Source organism: Lontra canadensis, unplaced genomic scaffold, assembly GCF_010015895.1.
Source record: "Lontra canadensis isolate GAN:19392208 unplaced genomic scaffold, GSC_riverotter_1.0 scaffold72, whole genome shotgun sequence".
Lineage (NCBI taxonomy): Eukaryota > Metazoa > Chordata > Mammalia > Carnivora > Mustelidae > Lontra > Lontra canadensis.
In genome coordinates this window covers 10,724,019-10,748,203 of record NW_022631066.1, presented here as the reverse complement: position 1 = coordinate 10,748,203, position 24,185 = coordinate 10,724,019, and the positions used below count along the sequence as shown (strand labels likewise).

The following is a 24,185-nucleotide window of genomic DNA, read 5'->3' as shown; positions in this document are numbered from 1 at the left end:
ACATCCTCAAAGCAAGCAAGTGACCCAAAGCCCTACCTTGGCTCAGACAGCTGTGTGTGAGGTCACGGATGAAAGTTCACCTGAGCAGAGCCCGTTACTCAAGTCACAGATTTGAGTCTCATGCTCCTGTTGGATGCTCTGCTAAGCTCAATCCCTCAATGAAATACCTTAAGTTCCTCTCTGACCAACCCCCTCCCCCGCTTAGATATTTATAGACATTCCACCTGAACTTTGCCAGACACAAAAACGCCCAATCTAACAGACCCCAGACACTGACCTCCTAGACGGGAGGTAGTAAGTCTATTGGATGCAGTGGCCAAGCACGCACGCCCTGGGGTCCGACTGCATCTGGGTGAATGCAGGGTCCCTATATCCACGTTGTTTGACCTTAGGCAAGCGACAGCCTATTTCCCCATCTATAAAAGGGCAATAATGCCCTTCTAAGGTAGAAGCAACAGATCCTCAACATGCTATCAGCACAAAGGAAGCACTCCAAGAACTTAGATCTTAGTGTGATCCCTAATTGTTCTTACCAAATCCTGGCAAATAACAGAAACACCAAAATAATTTTTTTCTTAAATTTCCAAACTCAAGAGCTGACATCAGGGTTTAAGAAAAAGAAAATGTGATTATTCGCATGCTGGAAATCCTCGACTGAAAGTGTGTAGAATTATTCCCCTGACCCCTTCCCCCGTCCCTCTCTGAAAAATGCTGTGAATGGCAGCTGGCTATCCCCTCAGCGGGACCCTCAGCCCCACGCCGCACCCATCTTGGCTATGACTGGCTTCACGAGTGTGTGCCATGTGCTCAGCAGAGCCCCGCACTTGGTTTGGTGTTCTGCTGTTTCCCTCCCACTAAGTTTTGATCAAGCAGCCCCACAAATTCTATCATTGGTCCCAGTCTTTGGTCCTGGCTGGTGCTCAGGTCACAGGCTCGGTGCCCGGCTGGGCCGCACTTAGGGTCAGGTGCCTTCTCTGAATTTGATGGGTGGACCTCCAGGGCTTTCTCCTCCTGATCACAAGGAAAGAAAACAAACCTGGTGCTTTGGAACACCTCACCTGGGCTTTTGTGTGAAGCCCTTCCCGCCGGGTGGAGGACCTGAGCAAGGAGAGCCCTGGCTCAGAGGGCTTGGCTCCCCAGTACCTCCTCCGTCCTGCTCCTTGAAAAGCGGAAGGCAAGCTGAGCCTCATCTGTGGTCCCTGGCGGCCTGGCTCCTATCATCTCTCTAGGAGGCTCTGTGCTTGTAGACATTTTCTAATAAGGGACAGGGCACGGGCTCTCCTTCAGGTCTGCTCTAAGCAGGGAGCTCGTCTGCAAATCAAACACTGGGAAGGAAGGGTGGGAGTAAGGTGAATGAACGGACAGTTTTTTAGGACAGAATTCCACTGGGGCATTAGCAGGGTCCCAGAACAGAAGAAGAGGAGGTGCTCATGGGGGAACACAAGCCTGATCCTTTTCACCTCACGCAGGGGGGACTGGGAAGGCTGGGGGCCCGGGTACAAAGGCAGCTCACATCTCTGCACCTCCCCCGACCTCCCTGAGCATGCAGGCAGCTGCTAGCCACTAGGGCCTTTACCCCTTGCTGGAAAGGCACAGTCCCTTCCTAGAGGGCTAGGCTCTTCTGTCCCCAGGCCCCTGTGCCCCAGAGCTCAGAGGCCCAGCCTGCTAAACTCTCCACTCTGTAGCTGACAGTTCAAGCAGAGAGTAAACAGAAGCTTCTCGAGCTTGCCTCCTCTCTGTTAACAGGGTCCATAGGGCGCCGTTGTGCTGGTTTTGGAGGCGGCCCCAGATCATCCATGTCATTTCAGAGAGCCTCCCTGGCTTGCTGCAGCTGTCCTAACCCAGCTCCCAGCTAGAGCCATCAATGAGCTTTGTGAGTCCACACAAAGACGCACACACACAGACGATCATCACCGCCCGGCTATTCCCTTATGATTTTGCATGACTTAGGCCCATGAAGCTAATTAAAAGCTAACCTACTGGTTTATCAATAATTAAAGGATTTATTAATTAATACCTATTAAATCAGGCCTTTCTAATGCACCTGGGCATCTTTAAAGCTCTGCAAACATCGCTTCTTTGATCTTCCAGCACCCCCTGAGGAGAACCAGTGGGAAATTTTCTTCTTGGGGAAAGTGAGGCCCAGAGAGATTAAGGGGCGCTGCCTAAGGCCACATAGCGAGTCAGGGAAGGAACCAGAAGCAGGAATCAAGGGCACCTGGCCCATTACTCTACACTTCTGTCCACATGGGCCCACCAATTAGTGGGAACAGCTCTTACTTACCAATGGTTGGTTAACTTTATGAGTGGAATTATTTTTACAAATGAACAACAATGGGACTGTCAGGAGGAAGTATAAAACCAAGTCTTGTGCATCCTACCCAGTGGCTTTTCTTTCCTGTTTTGCTGTACATGATAACAAATACTACTTCTTTATCCTCTTAGAGACCTGGATTCCTCTGGTTTCCTATACAGCAAAGCCTCGCTGCGTTGCAGCGGCTCATGACGGACTACCAACCAACAAGAACCAGGAGTAAGAACGGCCTTAATCATGGGGGCCTGCCTTGAAAACAAAGACTTGGAGAAACTGTCCATGTCATTGATATGGTGTCTGTCACCCTTGAGGGGACCACGGTGGGTACCAGACGTGGTTTGTAGTATTTGTCCCAGACAGGTGACTCCCAAGTGATGACAGATCCTCCACTCTCACCTTCTAATGTAGAGAACAGTAGTGGAGAGACATTTATCCACGAAGAGCAAACAAGAGCGGCTAATACATACCGCCTTTGAGCCCTTATACTGGGTCCCCTATAAACAGTTCATGAGCAGACCTGGATACTGGATCCTATTAGTAAGTCTGTTGGATTCCCACATCCTGTGTATCACTGAAGGTTGGCGCAGAAAACAGCTACTGCCTGCCCCCCCGCCCCCATAAGCCCTGTTCCTTGTGGGTGGGGGAAGGCATGGCAAGGCCAAGTGTTTACGGAGTGCCGGAACAGCACATGGGTGGTGGATGAGCTCCTGCAATGATGGGACATAAAGGCCTGACAGGAAGCTCGTTTTAATGGCTCTGATTCTTGACCAGGACTTCAGGGAGCCTGTCTTCCTCCTGTCCCTGAGGCTGAATCACCAAGCCTCTTAATGACCTCTGAGTAACTTCCTGCTTCTACTGGGGTGAGAGGGGGGCACTGGACAAAAATTCCAGCAGCCATCTGCTCCCATGTCCTCCTTCCACAGATAAAGCAAGCCCAGTGGAGAGAGGTTAGGGGCCAGGCGGAGGTTAAATAAGCAACTGATGTCAAGACTCATCCTGGGACTGGGTTGTCCTGGCCTCTTTCTAACACACCGGGAAAACCTGATCATGAGCAGGAACCACACTGTTGTGAGCCGATGGGTAAGGAAATGATCGGAAATGATCCCTTCTTCAAGGGCAGCGTCAAGATCCCGCATGCTTTCCAAGCTTCAGCAAAGAGTTCTCTTACAAAAAGAGTGAGACTCGCAGCCAGGAATAATCTCCGAGCTCAGAATGAAACAAACAAACTAGAAAACTCACTTCCTTGTTTCATTTCTGCTCTGTTCACCTTCTAGGAGGAGGGCTATCGCTTTCAACTTGGTGGGCTCACACCATCTACCAGGGTTTGTTTGTGTGTCTTAATTGCATAAGGATTCAATATATTTTACTTTATGCTTAAAGAAGAGAGCAGAGGCCCTGGGCTTTTAGGCCATCTCTTATCCTTACCCCCCACTCCCATCTTCCAAGAAGGGGGTGTCTGCTTTGTGCCAACCCACGCTAATAGGAAAGAGAAAGAACATGATGCCTAATGGGCGTTTGTATTTCTCAGGAGCTCACAATCTAGTTGGGAAGAGAAGCCAGACAAGGAGTAGACTGTAGAGCAATGACACAGCAATTAGCTTTGTGATGGAAAGCAAAATCGTCTACAGTTTCTAGCTTAGACTTCTCAAACTCTCCAGAGGCTCCGTGCTACCTTATTCAAAGAGGGTTCATGCTCCTGCCTCACATAATCAATCATGGCCATCATTTATTCTCCACTGGTTCAGTGTATCATTTTTAGGGGCAAGAACTCTGGCTTGGAAGTTGAGAGGCTTTGTGATAGTCCTGACTCTCTGGGTCCCTCTCCATCCTAACTGCCTTTACCATAAAACAGGGGGTGTGTGTGCACGCACAGGGACATTCCTAGATCTTATGCACGGGCTAGAGGTCAGCACTGTAAATCCAGGGAGTGTCACAGGGCTACTCCTTGGAATTTAAAAATAAAGTTGCTTGTCTTAAACACTTCCTACTTCTGAGTAACATAGAGTAAAAGATGGTTTTCAAAGCCACATTGTCTACCACTCACTGGCTTTGTATTCTGGTGATGTCATTTCTTTGGGTCTTAGATTTCTCATCTTTGAAATACGACTAATAAGTTGTTTTTTTTTTTTTCCATAGAGCTGTTGTATTAATGTATTATTATATATACTATATATAGACAAAAGCTGTGCCCGGTACCCAGCACTCAAAAAATACTAGTTATCATTATGTGTTCTCCATTCCATCATTTACACACCAGTGTTAGTCTTCATGTCAAAATACAGTTCTGAACACATAGTAGCCCAAGGTACAGGTTATGTAATTTTTTTTTTTTTTTTTTTTTGTCAGAGAGAGTGAGCACAGGCAGAGGCAGAGGGAGAAGCAGGCTTCCTGCTGAGCAATGAGCCCGATGTGGGACTCGATCCCAGGATGCTGGGATCATGACCTGAGCCGAAGGCAGCCGCTTAACCAACTGAGCCACCCAGGCGTCCCGTGTTGTTTTTTTTTTTTTTTTTAAAGAGATGGCTAACACGGTAACATGGGCCTTCTAAAAACTGTTTTGTCTTACTTGGATTTTTCCAACACAATCATTGGCCTAACCCAGGCTCTTGTTCATTGCCTTTCGGTTGGCGTTTGCTATATTCTCTTTGGGATCCTTGGTTCCAGTTATCCAGCCAATTCCTAGGTCCACTACAATTCTGACCAGAGTCAGCTTGACCTGTTATCTCAAAACATTCACCCTGGGAAGAGGGCATCTTACCATAATCCGGCTCAGTAGTACGTGGAACGGACTATGTTGGGAACCAAATCAGGCCCTCCAACATAATAAACTAGGTCCACAGATAATGAGCTTAGGAAGTGAAGAGGAGTATGGCCTTTGTTACCTGCACTGAAGGAGGGCTCCTTGACCACTCTCTTCTTCTGAGAGGGCCACATATCCAGCAAGGAAAACAATGGCTAATTTTTCTCAGTAGACGTAATGGAATCAAGATGTCCCCCCAGCTGGCTGCCTACTCCTCACTGTCAGACTCCACAAAGCTCTGAACTGATTTAGTTAATTCAGTGACAGATGCCCAGAGCGTCAGGCCTTGACCCTTTAACGGATGACCTCTTTTTAACCCATCAGAAACCTCTTAGCTTCCTTTGGCTTAAGAGTCATTACTCAGGGCAGAGAGAGAAAGAGGGTCAACAAGTACTTAACAGGCCCAGAAAAACAGGCCACTTTTTCCCCCCACTGGACTACACTGCCTTTTATTTTTTCTCCCTGGGCAGTGGGGAGCATCTCTATTATCTTCTTGTGTGTACTTTGGTCTTTCTTCTAGAAAGACCTTACCAGAAATCTCTGGCAAATGTAGAAGCTTTAAAGAGAAGCTCAAAGTGTTTTTCCTTCTTATCCTTGGCCTCATGATGTCCTTTCTTCCCTCCTCAGAGTGTGCTTCTGGGGAATGCTGCAGGGTTAGTGTTGAATGGAGAATGGAGAAGTTGGCCAGTGATTCTTGATATCTGGGTCTAGATTTGCTGTCTTTCTCTCTCTCTTATCTTAAGCAATGAGCACTATAGCCCAGTTTTGTGTGGGTCAACCTGAGCTCCAGGCTTTCCTTTAAAAAACCTTCAAGGCTTGGGGTTGGGGCGGGGGTGAGGGGAATGGGTTAAGCAGGAGACGGGGACGAAGGAGCGTGCTTGTCGCAATGAGCACACGGTGATGTAGGTTAGTGCCAGCTTACTAGATGGTACACCTGAAACTAATATTACACTTATGAAATGAAAATAAAAACTTAAACAATCCTTCAATGCTAATCACACCTGTCCCGACTTCTTTCAATGGGAAGCCTCATGCAGGGAATTAATGTGACATCTGGCACATCTGGAGGGAAAATGATGAACATCTTCACCTGCAATGTCAAAGACCTCTGTTTGGACAGCCGTGAAGGGTTTTTGGTTGCTCTAGGGGAAAACCTGTGTTTCTCTCTTGGGGGCGGGGAGAGGGGCTGGCCGTCATCGGTACTCTTATGCCTGGTGGCTCTGTCCAGAGGTGTGGCCGCACAGTAACCCCTGATTTCGCAGGTGGAAACCACTGGACTCCATGAAGATGGGGACAGGATGGAGAACAGGTTGGCAAGCACTTCTCCATGGAAAGAAAGGTAGACTCTCACAATTAGAACCCTGTTTAATTAAGCTAAAAAAAAAAAAAAAAGCTTAAATGACAGTCCTCTACCTTTAAAAAAAATTAGTAAGGCAGCCAAGGGCTCTTTGGGAATAATTAAGAGCAGCTCGTGGGTACCTTTAGCACACCTCAGGCTTCCAGAGTTGGCCAATCCCCCGGGAGGGGGAAGGTCTTGCAGACCACGGTTTTTGTGGGCTCCAGGAGGGAAGCGGCCGGCTGCAGAGACCCCAGGTGTGAGCTCCGAGCCCTTCTGGCTGGAAGCATCCCAGAGCGGCAGCCGAGCAGGCACCGGACCAGGGTTTGGCAGGCTGCTTTCCGAGGCAGACTGCAGCTGAGAACACTTGTGGTCTTACAGTGGGGACTGCAGCCAGCGGAGGTCGGCGACTGCCCTGCTTCAGCTGCTGGAGGGTCTGGCCCCTCCCCTGGACGGAGGCATGGAGGGGCCCCGGCTGAGCTGCCAGCCCTGTTTGCTGGAGCAGTTTTGTTTCTGTGCCTCCTTGTTCTTTCCCAGAAAGGAGGAGGAGAGGAAGTTTCCTAGAGGTGAGGACTTCGACTCTAGATTTTCTCTTTCCAGAAGGACTGGTCCTATTTTATATAAAAAAAATTTTTATCTCTTCTTCCTTAGATTCTGAAGTGGGCAGGTCAGTTTGGGGAACTATGCGTTTAGGGGAGGTGGGGGGAGCCAAGGAGGAAACAGACACTTGGACTCAGCAGCCAGCTCTCCCTGGGGCTCTCCCAGCCCCCAGCCTGTTCTCTGAGACATTTACGTGAGTACTTCTGCCAAAGCAAGGACCATCCTGTATCACGATGTTTTTTTTCCCCCTCAAATGTCTTCTCTACCAGGCTGTAAGCCTCCTGAAAGAAACTTCCTGGCACCTAACACAGTGCCCGAGGCTTATCAGGCACTCAACAATGGTCTGTCGGGATGATGAAGTTTTTGAAGTAGGTATTACGGCAATGGAAGCTCTGAGAGGTTAAGTCACTTTCTCAAAGTCACACAGGTACTAAATGATGGGAGCTAGGATCTGAACCACACTGTGAAGAACTGAAGGGTTGGACCTACACATCCGCTTACAAGTAGAGCTCTCAACGGGAAGGCATATGGCAACAGGGAAGTGGCAGTGAGGGCCAGCCCCAAGAGCCACAACCCAGGAACCACAGCTCTTCCCCCTTCCTGGCAGCCCTGCCTGAGATCAACTCTATTCCACAAGCAACCGGGGACATCTATGGTCGCAAGCTGGACCTCGCCAGACCTGAAGGAACCCCCACAACTCATTCTGCCTACAAACTGTCTGAAGTCAGCTGGAGGCTCCTTGTGAGGCTTCCCGCCCCCATCGTAGGGTCTTCTACCCCACCCGCAGGCGCCCACGTAGAGCCCCAGAGAGCCGGGTCTGAGGGCCTCATGACCACGTTCTGCTGTGCCAGCATTCGGGGTTCAACTGTCTCACACTTTCAGGAAGGGGAGGTTAGCCTGGGTTTCCCCTCAGAATCACGCTCATTAAGTAAAAACACAATCTCACAGAACTCCCTGAATATCATATGGCTCAGCAGAAATGAGCTGCTAAGGTCCCCCCAAGACAAAGGGAAGGTTACTGGAATCAACAAACAGGGTTTCCCAGCAGAGGTTTCCTGCCTGAGAAAGAAAAGGCATCCAGACCCGCCAGCTTGGCTCATGGCCCCATAGGAGTTCAGTGACACACCCCGCATGTCCCAGGACCGTTAGCTTTTTGGGTCCTTTTGGTCCAAGAGACAGAAGAATAAAATTGAGGGATGGTCCAGATGGAAGGAACTCCTTATGCTTTCATCTTCCCATCAATAAGCCTAACGTGTGAAAATGCTGGTGCCTCCCTCCTCCCTTCCTCCTGCTTCTAATGGGTTCCTTCTCACTGGAGTCCTCAAACCCTGCCTTACAGGGGTGACGTGCTTGTCCTGATGATCACGAGGCCAGTGCAGGTGGACACGTCCCCATGACTGGCGGTGGGACACAACACGCTAATGCTCGGCTCTGCTTTCACTCGCTGAGCAGCTGTTTATGGAGAAGATATCGTGAGTCAGGCACTGGGCTAGGCAGCACACAGGCAGTACTGGGGAGAAAAAAAGAAAGAGAAAAATCTCTACATTTTTCTGAGGGGAGAGGTGGGCAAATATAACTACACAGTAAGGAAGGCGGAGCAAAACAGGTTCCAACGATGAACAGAAAGACGATAGGATGGGAGCTAGTAAGGCGGTTGGGGGAAGGCATCACTGAACCACCAATGGAGTCCTTTCAGAAGGAAACTAGGGGGCGAGTCATTTGCCCTAGGAGAGGATATGGTGAACACAAAGGCCCACGGGCACCACTGGTGGGGCCGGGTGTGTTTGCTACAGTAATGCAGAAAATGTGGAAGGAAACATTAGACGACAACAAAATATCCTTCAGCCATAAAGAGGAATGAACTCCTAATTCATACTACATAACACAATGACCCTTGAAAACATTCTTCTAAGTGGAAAAAGCCAGATCCAAAGGACGCAGATACTTGGATTCTACTCATACCAAATGTCTAGAAGAGGGGAATCCACAAGACAGAAAGTAGACTCAGGGGGCCTGGGGCTTGGGAGATGACATGGGGAGGGACCAAGAGCTCCCTGTGACTTTTCTACAAAAAAGAGCTCCCTGTGGCTTTTTTACAAAAATTGACCGGTTTGACTGGTCAATCCTAGTTTGGATTAATCACAAATCACAGGATGCTCTTTGGTTAAAACTTCATAAAGCTAACTATTTCAAAGGAGCCGACAGTCCAGGACAAAGGGCCCCTGATCCCAGGGGGCTCCCCTTCTCCATAAGAAGCACCACCAACCCGTCAGAAGGTTCTCCTACCAGGGCCGTCTGCTTGGAGTTGCTGTGGTGGCTTCTGCGGGTGACAAAGGACTCCCCCCCCCCCAACCTCCCGCCTCCAGCCCAACAACTCTGAGCTGCGAAGGTGAAGACATCCGGGGCAGGGGGCGGGGGCGGGAATGTTCTCCTCAGCGACTGTGGGACCTGTAGCGCGTCCCAGAGTTGGCTGGTGGGCAATCTGGTCAGAGAGCTGGTTTTTATGGTTTTTCAAGCCCCACAGCTGCAAGCATAAAGTCACTGATGTACCTAAACACATTCACGTGTGCGGACACATGGAGGCAACTCCCTCAGCTGGGGCTCCTGACGCCTCCCACAGCCAGGGCTGGGTTTGGGTGTCCAGTCAACAGGAGGCCTAGAGAGATGGGCATTCAGAGCCCCTCTGGCTCTCTGCGCCCCCAATAAAAGTCCTGAACAGAACATTCAGCACAAGGAGGCTGAATCTGCTCTGTTCAGGGGGAGTCCTGGACCACATCTGATGTTAGCATGCATCTAGCATTACATACATCATTATATATACATTAATCATTTCTAGAATGATTGTAGGGATTGTGAGGGGGCTTACAAAGCCCCATGGAGCCATCAGAAACACCTATGTGTGATGCTGGGAAGAACTGGCTGGTCGGATGTCACGGGATTTCACCGGCCACGCCCCTCTGGAGCTGCCCCAGTTCTTGGCTCAACACAGGCTTGTGACGGGCTGTGCTGTGTAGGGGTGACAGCACCCCAGCAGAGCCATGGTGCAGGATTTGGAAATGGAAGCACCAGCAGAGGCTTTAAGATGATCTTTCTTTTCAGAGGGACCAGTGAGCAGACCACCCTGTAGTGGAGGCCAAGAAAGGGTCAAGGGCAGGCTCGACAGGCCAGCACAAGCCTTGGTCTGCTGTGACAGCCCTGGCTGGTCTGATGTCCTGGTGGGATTGCTCACTGGGACCGCCATCCACCACCTAAAGCATGCTGGGTTTGGTATGATAATCTTACGGTCACGAAAATACAGATCCTCTATGATTCCACCCAGATGAAGTGCCCAGACTCACAGGCACGCAACAACGGTGGGTCCCGGGGGGAGGGGATGGGCCGCGGTTTCAGGGGACAGACTTTCAGTCTTGCACCGTGAAGGAGTTCTGGAGACTGACTGAACGACAATGTGGATATACTTAACACCAAGGAACTAGACAAGTAGAAATGTTCCAATGGTAAATTCTACGTGCATTTAATCACAATTTAAAAATTAAAAAAAAAAAATTTAAGCCTCATAGTTGAGATGGCTCTGCAACTCTTCACCCTCAATTGGGGTATAAAATGTTTAGGGGCGCCTGGGTGGCTCAGTTGGTTAAGCCTCTGCCTTCAGCTCGGGTCGTGATCTCAGGGTCCTGGATTGAGCCCCGCCCGCATCAGGCTCTCTGCTCAGAGGGAGTTGGCTTCTCCCACTCCCTCTGACCCTCCCCCTGCTATACTTGGATGCGTTCTCTCTCTCTGTCTCAAATAAAGAAAATCTTTAAGAGAAAAACATTTAGAAAGGTAGAAACTGAGGGAGAATATTAGGGGGAGAGAGGTGTGCTGTGAGCCTCCCCGACCTGGGGAGGGCAGTGGAGGATGCCTTCTGCAAACCTCCTGAGAGAGAGCTCACTAGGGGCCCCCGGAGAGCTTGAGGGCTACCTTCTGAAGTTAGGGGAACCAAAAAGGACTGCCTCACTTCTTGCTCCAGAGATCAAAACACTGAGAAGCAGGCTGGCCACATGAGCCGGAGAAGGGAAAAGATTTAACTTTAAGCCAAGCTTGGAGCTTTGGTTGTTAGAAAGGACTGGGCACTCTAATTACTTAACGAAATCAATTTTGCTAGTCAAAGTGACTGTGAGGCTTTGTATTTATTACTTAGAAGTGATCCGACAAGTCAAAGGACTTCCCCTGTTTTCAATCTAGGGAAGAACCCATTTCTAACAAACAGTATGCGATAAAAGAGAGTTGCCTTTTGAGAGTCCCAGGTGATCGCGGTTCTTGTTAGACTAGTGAAGTCTTTGGGTTTTCATGAACAAGAGAAACCGAATCTATTCCTGCATCCCTGCTGGCTCGTGGTTCCTTCTGGAGTGGATAGGGCTCTAGGATGCTCCTTGCAGGGGTCTAGGATCCAACAATAGCATTTGGTTTTGATTTGCTTCTTCAACTTGCATCCAAGGTCAGTGGGGCTCCCTGAGTAGCGGGAATCTGGTTCTGTGACTTAGAAGAGTCGGTCTCCAGGGGGCTGCTGGCCAGGCTGCCTGGGTGTTTATTAGCATGTTATAAATACCTGGGTTGGGGTTTGACCCCTACTCTCCACGCATCACCGTGGATGTTTATACAGCCTCCCCTGCGCTGTCATACGCCCCCATCCTCCTCCGCAGGACAAGAAGCCTGAGACCCGGCGCGGATCTGGGAAGAAGTTGAGCCCTGGGAGACCTCAAGATTCATGGAAGGGACAGGTGTGTCACTCGGGGAGAAGAGCTGCCTCTGCTCATCTCATCAGGTCTCCCTTGGGCTCTGTCTGAACCGGGCAACCATCAAAGACAGCCAGGGGTTTGCCTACTTAGAAATGGGCATTTTCTCTTTCTATCACTTTCTTCCGAGGAAATGTTGCCCTTCATTCCTCCTTCTGTTAACTGCTCCTTTCTAGTTCTATGATGGGCTCGCCCCTTGCTTCATTCTCTTCAACTGTTTCTAGTCTCCTGACACTCCCCACCTCAAGAGTCCTGACTGTCTATATTAGCTGTCTTGCCGATAAGAATCTGAGGCCTGGAGAAGTGACTTGTTTCACAGTCCGAGAGCTAGGACTCAGGTGTCCTCACTAGCAGGCCTGCTGTCTTCCCACTACAATGAATGGTGCGGGGAGGGGGGGGACCAGGAATGTGGTGCCCAAAGGGTTAAGCCAGCACTGGAGGTTAACCCCCCACAGCCAGTCCCCCCGCCACCCCGCCCGGACCATCTGGCTGGGATCTTGAGGGCAGAGGGTACCTCTATGGGGTACCTTCCAGCAGCTCAGCCCAGCAGAGCTTGGGATCTGCCTCTCCTAAAGGAGTAATTACATTCCTCTCCTTCCGTAGGACTGCCGAGAAACTGCTCTACCAGGACAGCTTCTTTCTAAGGATGATCCCCCTGGATGGGGCAGTACTTTTAGTTTCTGCTCACAGACCTCGTCTTCTGCCAAAGTGCCCGTCTGACAGCAGCACGAGTATTGTGGGACAGTTGCAACAAGAATGCAACAAGATACAAGCCGTGTCCTTGGAGCTTTGGGTAACTCAGGACGAGGCTCTGACATGGCCTTCACAGAGACTTGTGTGAACAGATGGACCTTGGGTTCCCAGATCCAATGACCCAGGAGAAAAAAATCGGTCCTCTTAACAAAGAGAGATTGTTTGCTCTTTGTGGCAATTCTGCCTCTTTCGCTCGGTATAAAAGAGGCCAACGATATTTCCTACGTCGAGGGCCACAGCATTTTTAGAGAGAAAGTAAAACTCAGATGTCAACATTCAAACGGAGAAAATCTGACTCTACCTCATGGCTTAGTCTCCATCTCATAGATAGAACAAGAGAATCCCATGGAGTGAATGGGTTATCACCACTTTTTTGAACATGCCGGAAGGACTCGTGGACACGGAGTGCCGAGTCCCACCCTCTGACTGACTGAGTTCACGGCTCAGGCGGGGGCGTGGAGTGTGCCCTTTTCACAGGTTCCAGGGTGGGGGGCTGGGCTGCTGGTCCATGGCCATGTTCTGAGAACCACGGCTGTAAAAGCCACATGCCCTACTGACTAGTCTCTCCCTCTTGGACTGACAGGCTCATCCCCTCTCTGGGAATTGCCCTCCACAGTAGGGAGCCACTTTGCTAAGGTCACGGCCCCTTCCCTGTGGGTCCCCTTCATCTAGTGATTGGGGATTAGGCTCGGTCCCCCGTCTCAGGTGGTGGCTCTGATGGCTCCTCCCGAGCTCCAGAGCTTGATCCAAGCCTGCATCATTGCTCAGCCTCCCTCTCTGCGGGGTCCTGCTTCCTTCCCCTGCCCCACTGGCGTTAATCCCAGAGTACTTCCTCCTTGTGAATCTGCCTTTGATGTTGCTTACCACTGGGCCTCATGTGCCCCCTCCTGGAGGGAGGGTGACTTAAACGTCACCTGCTTGGCGAGACCAATCCTGACCATCCGCCACTCCTCCTTATTCTGACCTGTCTTTCTAGAACGGAAGACGCGGACACCGTGCATCGTAGACTGACTTCATGTCATCATTGGACCATCTTCCCTGCTGGGCCGCACGCGCTGGGAGAGTAGGGACCTCTTTTGTTCCCTCCAGCAGCGCCTGGCCCACAAGCGGCAGTTCTTGAACAGGAGGGAGAGACTGGGATTCCCACGCTAGACCCAGAATTCAGCCATGCCTCCTACTGGTGTCTTGAAGACAGGAGGTCTCTCTCCTATTCTGGGAAGGGCATTTCAGCTTCCTTAGAAGACAACTGCTTTTCCCCCTTTCTCTTGGGGAGTTCGGATGGCAAACTCCAGTAGTGCTCTATGTCCCCACCCACCCCATCACCCTTCCGGCAGGCCTGCTCCCCAGCTTTGAGGCAGGTCCCTCTTGGTGACCCGTGGTCAGGGCCCATCGTCTCCAGTCCCTGCACCCTTCTGGGTCTGCTCTGCACTGAGGGAGCTCTCTGAACTGATAGGGGGCAACCAGAGGACGTCCTCTGATCCAACACTGAGAAGGAGCAAAGGCTGCAAAATATAAGGAAATGCTCAAAGTATGGCATGGGGTTCTTCCTCCACGCAGCACACTGGGTGCGGTGTCCAAGAGGGATACAGACGGCGGAACTGAGGGAGGAGCCCACCCAGGGCCCGCCAAGGCAGAGGGCTCAGCAGCCCGAAAATGAGTCAAGTGCCTCCAAACAGAAGCTGAAAAAGAGGTCGGCAGTGCACTTAATGGAGCGCTTATAGCTGAATAATGGAAGCAGGCTAGCTCCACTGGGAGTCAGTTCACAGTTAATGGAATATTTCCTGTAAATATTATTTTTTCTTCCTGTCTCATCATCAGAAATCTTTACTAATCTGGGGAGGTGACAGTAATGCATCAATTCCCTGAGCTAATGCCCCTGCTTCTGAGATACTCTCAGGAACCGTAGGAAGCTCCGCTGGCTGCCTGGGGACACAGGCCAGACAATTTACTCCAGTTCCTTCTCCAAATGTCTCAGAGGGGACCCCTCGGAGCTCCTAATTGTGCATCTAAGTGTACATAAAAGCGCCCCCTAATTGCATATCAAATAAATAAGTAAATGATGTCTGCTGAATATGTAACAAAGAGCATACCACCATTCCTCCCCAGCGCGCAGACCTCATCAGATGCGGGCTGGCCTGCGGGCCGCAGCCATAAATGATGATGAACAGATATCGAACATCCCTTCCGGGGGGGTGAGGGGGTGGTCCTGGAGCCACATGTCTCTTGCTGTTTGTCCTCTAATGTTTATAGCCTCAGATAGAGCCCACAGGAGGGAGGACTCACACCCTGCTGGCGCCCCATTTGGAAAGCCTTTCCTCTTGTAATTTATGATGGCTTCTAATGGTTCCATGGCTGGGGTGTTCGCAGCTTTGAAGGGTGCTAGCTACAGCAGCATGGCAGAGAAGCAGTTTAGCGTGGCACCGAGTGGGAGTAGAGTCCCGAGTGTGGGACACCCTGGTATCCTAACACCTCTGGTTCTCGCGCTTCCAGGAAGGGACTGGTGGTCCCAGAGATCAGGCTTTCAGACTTTCTCAGTTTTGCTCTAAGGAATGCAAGTTTCTCCTCAAAAAGAACCCTATGGAACAGATTTCTTCCAGCCTACTCATCTCTGCCCCGTGACACAGTTCCGTGAGAGTTAATAACCAACGCCTCCTTGAGATCTGCCACATAATTTTCATTCAAGTGACGTCCATAGCATGTCATCACGTCACCACCGTCACCATCACCACCAAGAGTCCCTTAACATAGCTGGCACTCAGTCTTCTTTTGATGGCTTAGGTCTCTTTGTTCAGCTGTAAATGCAAACTAAGATGAAGCTCAAGACCGACTTCAAGCGCCCTTCAAGATTGGACTGTGTTTTTTCTTCCCTGAGGCCAGGAGGATGAAGCTAACTTCTGAGAGCAAGAACCTTGTCCTTAGGCAGCGCTCCCTTGCTCCATAGGCGTGCACGTGCGAAAATGGACTGTGGTAGCTAGGAGCAAATGCGCTAAGATAATCTCTGCAGCTGCAAGATTCTATTTCCGGACCACTGTGACCCTCCTTCCCCTTCTCTCACCGGGGCCAAAGCCACACAGGCAGATGCGTGGACACTGGGATTCCAGTACATGCAAACCAAGTTCTCGACGGTGTATGAGAACTGTCCAACCACAAGGAGAGAGGAGAGGAGGAGATAGGCGAGCTGAGGCAACCACAGGGAGGTTTCCAAGCGTCACACAGTATTGCATAGGAACATCCCGGAGTTCAGGTGTGGGGAGGCGGGTACAGGGTGGGAGGGAACAACACGTGGCTAGGGAAAGGGGAGAAGCAGAAGGATTTGCTGAGGATGTAGCGGAGTATTTGAGAGTTTATCACAGATGTGGATCTGTAGCGTTGGATACTGTTTGGGGTGCTCCCTAAGCTTCTCAAAGGAACTCATGCGTTCAGGCAAGGGCTCATGTTCTCGGATACGTGTATGTAGTATAGATTCCTATTTTGATTTCGTTCTTTTTGTGGATTTTTTAGTTTTTGGTGGGCTATTCTTCTGCAGATGCAGTTCTAAAATACTTCTGGGGGCAACCTGGGTGGTGCAGTCGGTTGAGCCTCTAACTCGGCTTCGGCGTGGGCCGTGATCTCGGGGTCCTGGAACGGATGATCAGCAGGGAGTCTGCTGGAGCTTATCTCCCTCTGCCTCTCCGCCCCCACTCACGTGTGTGCTCTTACTCTCAAAATAAATAACATCTTAAAAATAAAAAAAAAAAAACTTCTGAAGTTGGCTTTGAGCTTCTGAACATACATGAAAGCCAAAACACCATTTTCAGGTGTCCCCACGTGTCTAGCTGCTCCTGACACATGCGCCCTGAGGACAAAGAAACGGGTTTTCTCCTGATAAATAGGAGCGGCTTGTGTCGGGGTGGTGCATCTGCAAGCCGGAGCCCATCTGTTAGAAGGTTCAGGTGGCAGTAGGAGTGTGTCATTAGGAAAGGACTTCCATGTTCTCTCTCCTCCACCTGTGAGGGACTCTGCTTTACTCCCTGTCCCCCAAAGCCACCAGGGCCTCAGAGTGACAATTAAGCAATTTAGGGAGACTCTGTGACCACAATGGCAAAGTGCACCCAACAGAGACGCTAGAATGAGCCAGGGTCCCGCCCATTTCTGGACAGAGATCAGCTACCCGCCGCCCTCCTTTTCGGTGGATCATATGGAAACACTTGAGTGCGTTCTCACAGGCAGCCTCTGAGTTCCTCCGGCTGTGTTGATGGCTTACTGATGCGTACCAGAGGATGCCTCCGGGCCCTCCGAAGAAAAGGCAGCAGGCTCAGCCTGTCACTGCCTCTACTTGAATGTTGGCTCTTAGAATAGCGCTGCGTGTGATGGAGCTGCTGGAACTGGGTCAGAGTGTCAGGCTAGCTCTGCCCCAGCTGGAGGTGCAGCTCTTGCTGCAGAAGGGCCTCCAGGTGCGCTGAACTGGGCGCCACTCCCAGTTTCCTGAGCAGCGCTGGGGGCCCACCAAGGTGGAGCTCCGCCTGGGCCCTGAGCAGGAGTGGTGGTGCTGCTGGAAGGCCACCCTTCCAAGGAGCTGGCCCCGCCTTGAGCCTGGGCTCTCCACGCACGCAGGTACTGCCAGACACACCTGCCAAGCTGGCTGACCTTCCCAGAGCTGGGCCAGGAAGTGCAGAGGGCTGCAAGTCCTAACTGCAGGGGTCCTGACTCCAGCAGGCCTGGGGGGAATAGGGAAATGTCCCCTCAGAGACAGTCATGAGTGGACTGGCACGGCTGCGGCCCCTGCATGGTCAGTTTCCTGTGAGTTTCCAATATTCACGGAGACAAAGCAGCACCTGGTCGGAACTCTGGAGACTGACTTCGGGCACTTTCCGTGTCACTCTGCTTTGGCAGGCAGCAGAACAGACGTTCTCTTCTGAACTTGCTGATGTTGGGAGTGAGGATAGGGAAGAGTTCCCTGCTGCGTTCCTACCATGGCTCCGGTTTAGGTCTGGTTTCCTGTGGGTTCCGCCCCGCATCTTTGCAGACAAGAATCCTCCTCCAGCTAATGAAACTCAGGCATCTCTTCCTTGTCCAGCCCTTGCAAACGCCTGTTCTTATTTCACGGGCAGACTGCTCATTAATTTCTTATAAGAGGACTCCCCAAAGGACATCGGGTTCAGGGCTGCACCACCTGGTCTGTCCCACAGTGAATGTCATGGTGGGGAACTCAGCTCAAGTCTGTTCACAGCTACTAGAAATTTCTCTGGTGTGTCAAGTGTCTCTCCCTCTCCTGTGCCCATTCATTCTCTGGTTCAGTTATGCTTTTGGAAGTTCTTCACACTCTGGAGCTACCACTGGATACCGAACTGCTTACCTCTCACAACAACCCAGATGTCCCAACACGCCTCAAACTCTGCAGATCCTAACCTGCCCTTATATCCCATGCTCTGGCTGGGAGACATTCCAGATGCCCTCCTGCTCTGACGGCCACCTTCTTGACCACACAACAGATCAATCTCACCTACCTTCTAAACATCACCCTATTACTGAGACCCTGTGCCCCCGCCAGGTCTGGCCTATGCCACCATAATTACGTCCCAGTTTGCAGGTTCTGTCCTGTATTTCTCCAGCTCATCCTCCACACACTACCAGACCGATGCTTCTAGGACAGTGAGACTCCCATCCGGCTGCTTCTCCACGTCCAATGTTTGGTGGCTCTCACTGCCTCAAAGATGAAACCCCCTTCACAGAGCCTTCAGGGCTCCCCAAGCTGCCCAGTGGGGCCTTGTCAGCCTCCTCTCTGGCTGGCCTCCTCTGCCTCTTGCTTCCAAGTCCAGTGGAGCTGTGTGCTTCTCCACCTGGCACGCTGCTCTCCCTCATGAGGCTTCCACGCACACTGGCATGCCTGCCCACCCAGTTCCTTCTGCTCCCACTCTGCTGCCTGGGAAGACTTTTCTTTCCTCCTTAAGCCCAGTGACTCTCCTTCAATTCTTCATCGACCCCCACACAGACCTCTCTTAGAGCACTTGGGGACACTGACACAATTATACACCTCACTTCCTGACGACCTGGCCAGGCCTTGTACCTCTGCACCTTCTGCTCAACTTGGCACATAACGAGTATGCAATAAATATTTTTCTGAATGAACGAGTGAACGGTGACTTTGGTGGTTTTGTTGTCCCTCAGTTAGTAATAGATTCAAGAATCTCAACTACTGGGGTGCTTGGGTGGCTCAGCCGGTTGGGAGTTTGCCTTTGGCTGGGGTCAAAATCTGAGTCCTGGGGTCAGGCTCCAGGCTCAGTGGGGATTCTGCTTCTCCCTCTCCCTCTGCCCCCCACCAACTCATAACTACTTCCTCAGAGGCCACAGAAACATCCGTTACTTTGTGTAACAACTTGGTTTGAATACAGCCAATGCTCTGAAAAATTTCCTGACCTTTTAACACTTTTATTTTGCTGATCTGGATAAACTCAACAAATGAGTCTCAGTCAATGGCTGACCCTCTCAGTCAGTGGCTGATTATCCACACTTTTGGCTTCGTACTTTTCCCGATCCTGAAGCCTGTCAGAGTCCCGAGAGACAGGGACAATTGATGGCATCCCTACCACGTGTTGCGCCCTGCGTTTCCCATCTATTGGGTGCTATCTCATTAGTTCTGCAATCTTCATTAGCACCTCAATTAGAGAAATGAAACCAGCTCACACTTATTAATAAATGAAACTGAATGCCCAAGAATACATGTCAGCATGTCTTTTCCACCCCCAGAGGGAGAGCAGAATGCTACCGCTGCATTAGAACTCTGCTCACTGGGAACTATGCACGTCCGCTTTGGTCTTCCACCAGGGTGGGCGATCAGGAGCTGGAGGGATTGGGACCAGGGTTTTGCGAGAGGATCTAGGAGGGTTCTTGGCTCTTGCAAGCAGGAAAAAAGGTCAGCCAGGTTGCAAAGAGAGGAGAGTGGATGTCCAAAGGAGGAGGGAGGGAAGAGACCATGCAAGGGAAAAGAAAAAAAAAAAAAAAAAAAAGCACAGAAACTTACAAAGGCCAAGTGGGAAAGAGGCAGAGGGGAAACTGAAAGAAAGAGACAGTGTGGAAGCAGCATAGACCCTGCGACTGAGAAAAACACAGAGAAAACAAATCACACAGGACCCAGTGCAGGTCTTACAGCATATAGAGAAAACTGGAGAGGTTTGGGACTTAGCCACCGAACCACGTGTCCCTGGATGCCCAGGTGAATTGTTCCCAAGGGAGAACGCCCCCTTCACTTGCTCAGGATCTTTTCTTTGAACTTAACTGACTTACTGATCAACGGAGTGAAAATCCTCCCCAGCAAAGGGCCACTTTCTCCCCCTATCATTTTAATAAAGCAGCTGGCTAAGGCAGATGCTAAGCAGACAGCCTACCATAAGCTCAGATATGTAGTATGGATTTCCATCCCGTTCGTGGATAAAGAAGCTTGGAAAGCGATCCAGAATGACATAATGGACCAATATTGCTTTCCCTCTCCTACAGCAAGTGTGGTTTTGATAGACTTTTAATATGTATTTCGGGGCTTGAACTGCATACCATCTCTCCATTATTCTCTGCCAGAGGAGCTGAATGACAGCTCTAGCCCAAAGACATTTTTCCATTGTAATTTTTCAATTTGTTCTGGTCTGAAAAATGTGTGTAAATGAAAACAGAGAAAAGTCAAGCACTGTGTCCCCTTCAAATGTTCTGTTTTGCGTTTACGATGGCTTTGCAAACGCGGTTCTACTTCCCTTTCTTTTTTGGCAAATGACCTTATTTTTTCCAGATTTCTAATCACTTCTAATATGCCATAAACTATTTATCCGATTTGCAGGAATGCCCCTGACTCTTCTTTATTTTTCACCCTGTTTTGACCTACAATTTCTTCTTTTAGCTCCCCGCCACCAAAACCAAAACAAACAAAAACTAATGAAGCACACTGACAAGCTTCGGGAAAGCTCAGATTGGCCTCAGGACGGAACAGAGATATTCCCTCCCTTTCCCAAGTGCACGGAGCCTCCACCCTCCCCAGCCAGGAAATGAAGGAACAGGACAGTCCCTCAAAGCCCTTTTGCCCATCTCCTTTGGGAGAGCTAGGCCAGTTTTCTTACCTTAAATAATTATAACAGTTCAGGTTTCCCTAGTGACCGGGAGAAAAAATATTTACCCGGGAACTCAGACTGGATGACTGCGGAGTAATCTGTATACACTCAGATTTGCAGGGGATTGGTGAGCCCGGAGGCGCCGAGGCTGCACGGTGTCATATTTTTACTCACTTCTCTCCGCGAGCCATCCGCCCACAGAGGAGAGCACGCTTACCTTCCGTGGCTTCACTTTATCATGGTAGTCATACTGGAAGATTCCTTTGTAGCTCAGTCCCAGCCACCATGGTATCCCCTGCTTGTCCTAGGGCACGGAAAAGAGTACGGGTAAATACAGGGCTGGAGAACACACATGGAAACCAAGGGAAGGCCTCCAGGCTCAGGAAAATGCAAATCCCTTGATACAGATGGAGGCCACCTCTCTCTTTTTCACCTTAACAGATGTGTCCCATCATCAACTGACGCTGAGATATGTGAACAGATGTCATGGAAGGTGCCCTGGGGTGGGGACCCAGCTCTGTTCCTAACCAGGAGCCCACCGTGGTCCTTCCACACTCCCACCCTTTATGAATAAGTGACAAATGCCTTGTTCTTTGTCCTCCTTCTAAGACTCCAGGTTTCACCAAAACAGAATACCTGAGAGCATTCGAATAACATGACCTGAGCAGAAAAACTGTCATCGACTATCAGAGCTGGAAGGGACCGTAAAGAAGGCAACACTTCTAAAAACCTTTTTAAAGACCTTATTATTATTTTTTTTTTTTTTTAAAGAGAAGTCTGAGGTTCAGGTTCACAGCAAAATGGAGAGGGAAGTACAGAGATGTCCCACACTCCCCTGCCCCCATACCTGCAGGGTCTCCCCCAGGATCAACATCCCCACCAGAGGGGAACATCTGTTATAACCTGATGAACCTACATTGATACATCACGGTCATCCGAAGTCCAGAGTTCACATGAGGGTTCATTCTTGGCGTTGAAGCCTCTGTGAGTTTGGACAAATGCATAATGAGGTTTACCTGTCGTTATAAGACCACGTGGAGGAGCTTTGCTGCCCTAAAAATCCTGTGTTCTGCCTGTTTGCCCCTTCTTCTCCCCCCTCCCAGGTTCTGGCAGAACCATTCCACTCCTTGGAATCATACAATATGTACCCTTTCCACCTTGGCTTCTTTCACTCGATGATATGCATTTAAGATTCCTCCAGTTTTAAAGACATAAAAGTCAAAGCAGGGGCACCTGGGTTACTCAGTGGGTTAAGTGTCTGCCTTCGGCTCAAGTCATGATCCCAGGGTCCTGGGTCGGGTTCTGAGTTAGGCTCCCTGGCTCAGCAGGGAGTCTGTTTCTCCCTCTGCCCCGCCCCCCACCATTTCTGCTTGTGCTTGTACACACGTTCTCTCTCTCTCTCTCTCTCTCTTGCAAAAATAAATAAATAAGATCTTTAAAAAAAAAAGTCAGAGCAAAGGGTTTACCCTGCTCTACTCAGGACCCATGCTATCCCTCCAGCAGGCCAACGGCAGAGACCACCATGTGGTCCTTTCTGCTCACCTTAAGAGATCCGCTGGACTGAGGGACTCATGCTGTCAGACAAAAGTAACAAAATCCAAGCCTAGACCTTCAGAAACCCGAATTAGAAACACCAAGTCCCTCTCTTTATTCCTTTAACAGAGACCTCTTGCCACCAGATTATAAACTGGGATCCTACATTCAGGTCGGGAAGACTCTGAGATGTTAATTAGAGCTTCCACACACTAGGAGCCCAGTGGGCATAGGAAGCAGCCTTCCCCTACATTTGTCCTAATTGCCACACCCTTAAATAACTTAGGTCACCCCACTGAAGATGTCTTAACAACTCAAATTTGGCTTCATGCTTTGCAAATACTCACGAGTTATCTCAAGGTAGGCACAAAGATAAGAAAGGGCAAGGAAATACATTTGGAATTTTCAGAAAAGTTTTAGGCTATAGGATTTCCTACAAATCTTTTTTAAAGGTATAAAACGTCTGTCTCTGGAAAGTGTCTGTGTGTCCTGCAACAGTTCCGGAGAGCAGCCCAAGGCGGGGATTTAAGGCCACCGCGGCTCTGGGGGGACAGGTGTGGGCGGTCACCATGCCACAGAACACAGCCTCTGTGAACTCACAAGGCCTCTGACCGGCGAGGCTGGAGACGGCGGGTGCGGGCTTGCTTGGACTCCTGTGCTCTTTCTCCCAGTAAGTAGGAATGCAGTTGTGGAGGCCTGAGGATTCCGAGCCAAACACGCATGCGCTTCTGGTGCTCTGACCATCACAGGGTTTGCTTCTGCTCTCACAGAGTGCAAAAGAGCCTGTTTCTCAAGTTTTATTGTAAGGCAGAGAGCATATACATCAGAAGCTATCTTTCTGTCAGGCTCCGGGGCTGACAAAGAGAAGGGACACGGGTTTACGCAAGTAAAAGACCGGATGGAGTCTCTGCTCAAAGATTTCCACTCTGTCTATAGTCTAACACCCACCCGGACTGTCCTCCAGCATCTAGGAGACTCTGGTGGCGGAAGCTGGAGAGGCAAATCTCATAATCTCTCTTCTAAGTCTGAGCGACGGAGGCGAGATCAAATGACGATCAAACAGTGAAGGAGAGAACCTAGTCCAGGCCATTCCTCTTTTGCTCTCTAGAAAGCAGACCCATTTGCCACACATGCCCCTGAGAGACAGACTCGCTGACTGACTTCTGTGAAAGGCCTCTTGTAACACAACGGGCGTCCCAGCATCTGCCTCATAACGGGGCTCCATGAGTCGAGTTCTGACATTTGTTTCCGTCGCGGGAGTGTACCTTGAACCACCTGGTTCAACTCTCAATAAACACTCGCTCAGTAAATACCTACTGAGCGTCTACGATGTGTCAGGCACTACAGCGGGTTCCAGCAACATGGAACAGAAGGCGACACACAGTCTGGGCCACCAGAAGGCTGCAGGTTGGTGGGAAATACAGGCATCTGAACATGTACCAAGGACCCGCAAAGCGCTATGTGGGCTGCCATGAGTGACACAACGATACGTGAAACACAGAACACGTTCTGGCCCAAAGGAATGAAAAATACAGCTGGATGGAAACACGGGGAAAGAAACTGGCCAATGAGCAAGAGAATCTCAGGTTGGCTGGGGGAAGTGTCTTGCATTCAGGAGTGCTGTCCCTTCTTTTGGCTGGACTTGGGCCAGGACTTACACTTTTTCATGGTGGGGTAAGTGAAGGGAGGAAAACGATCCTTTCTCATCATCGATAAGGCCCACCAGCACCTTGTTATCTGAGTTCAGGGAAGGGATCCCAGGCAGGGGCATTATGGATAAAATTGAGGGTCCACGTTCCACTGGACTTCACAATATTTAAGACAACCAGATCTGTCTTCTTAAATAGCCATGTACTCGTTCTGTCAACCTCTCATGCCAGCCCTCCTCCAAAATTGCCTATGTGGCATCTGACCACCAAGAAAAACACTGCGGACCCTGCCTAACGTTTTTATTCCCTACAGTGCGTTGCCTTTACATGGAATCGTCCCAGCTCTGAAGTCC

The 24,185-nt window shown here is 50.2% G+C and overlaps 1 protein-coding gene across 10 annotated transcripts in view; it reads right to left on the bottom strand.

The window, feature by feature from the left end:
- Positions 1–24,185, bottom strand: part of FRMD4A (FERM domain containing 4A) — a 609,192-nt gene that overhangs the window by 64,279 nt on the left and 520,728 nt on the right. For all 10 annotated transcript variants that reach the window (XM_032880949.1, XM_032880947.1, XM_032880950.1 and 7 more), the window contains one exon: positions 20,868–20,954. In XM_032880949.1, the coding sequence (XP_032736840.1) occupies positions 20,868–20,954 (87 nt within the window). The remainder of the gene's footprint in view (positions 1–20,867; positions 20,955–24,185) is intronic.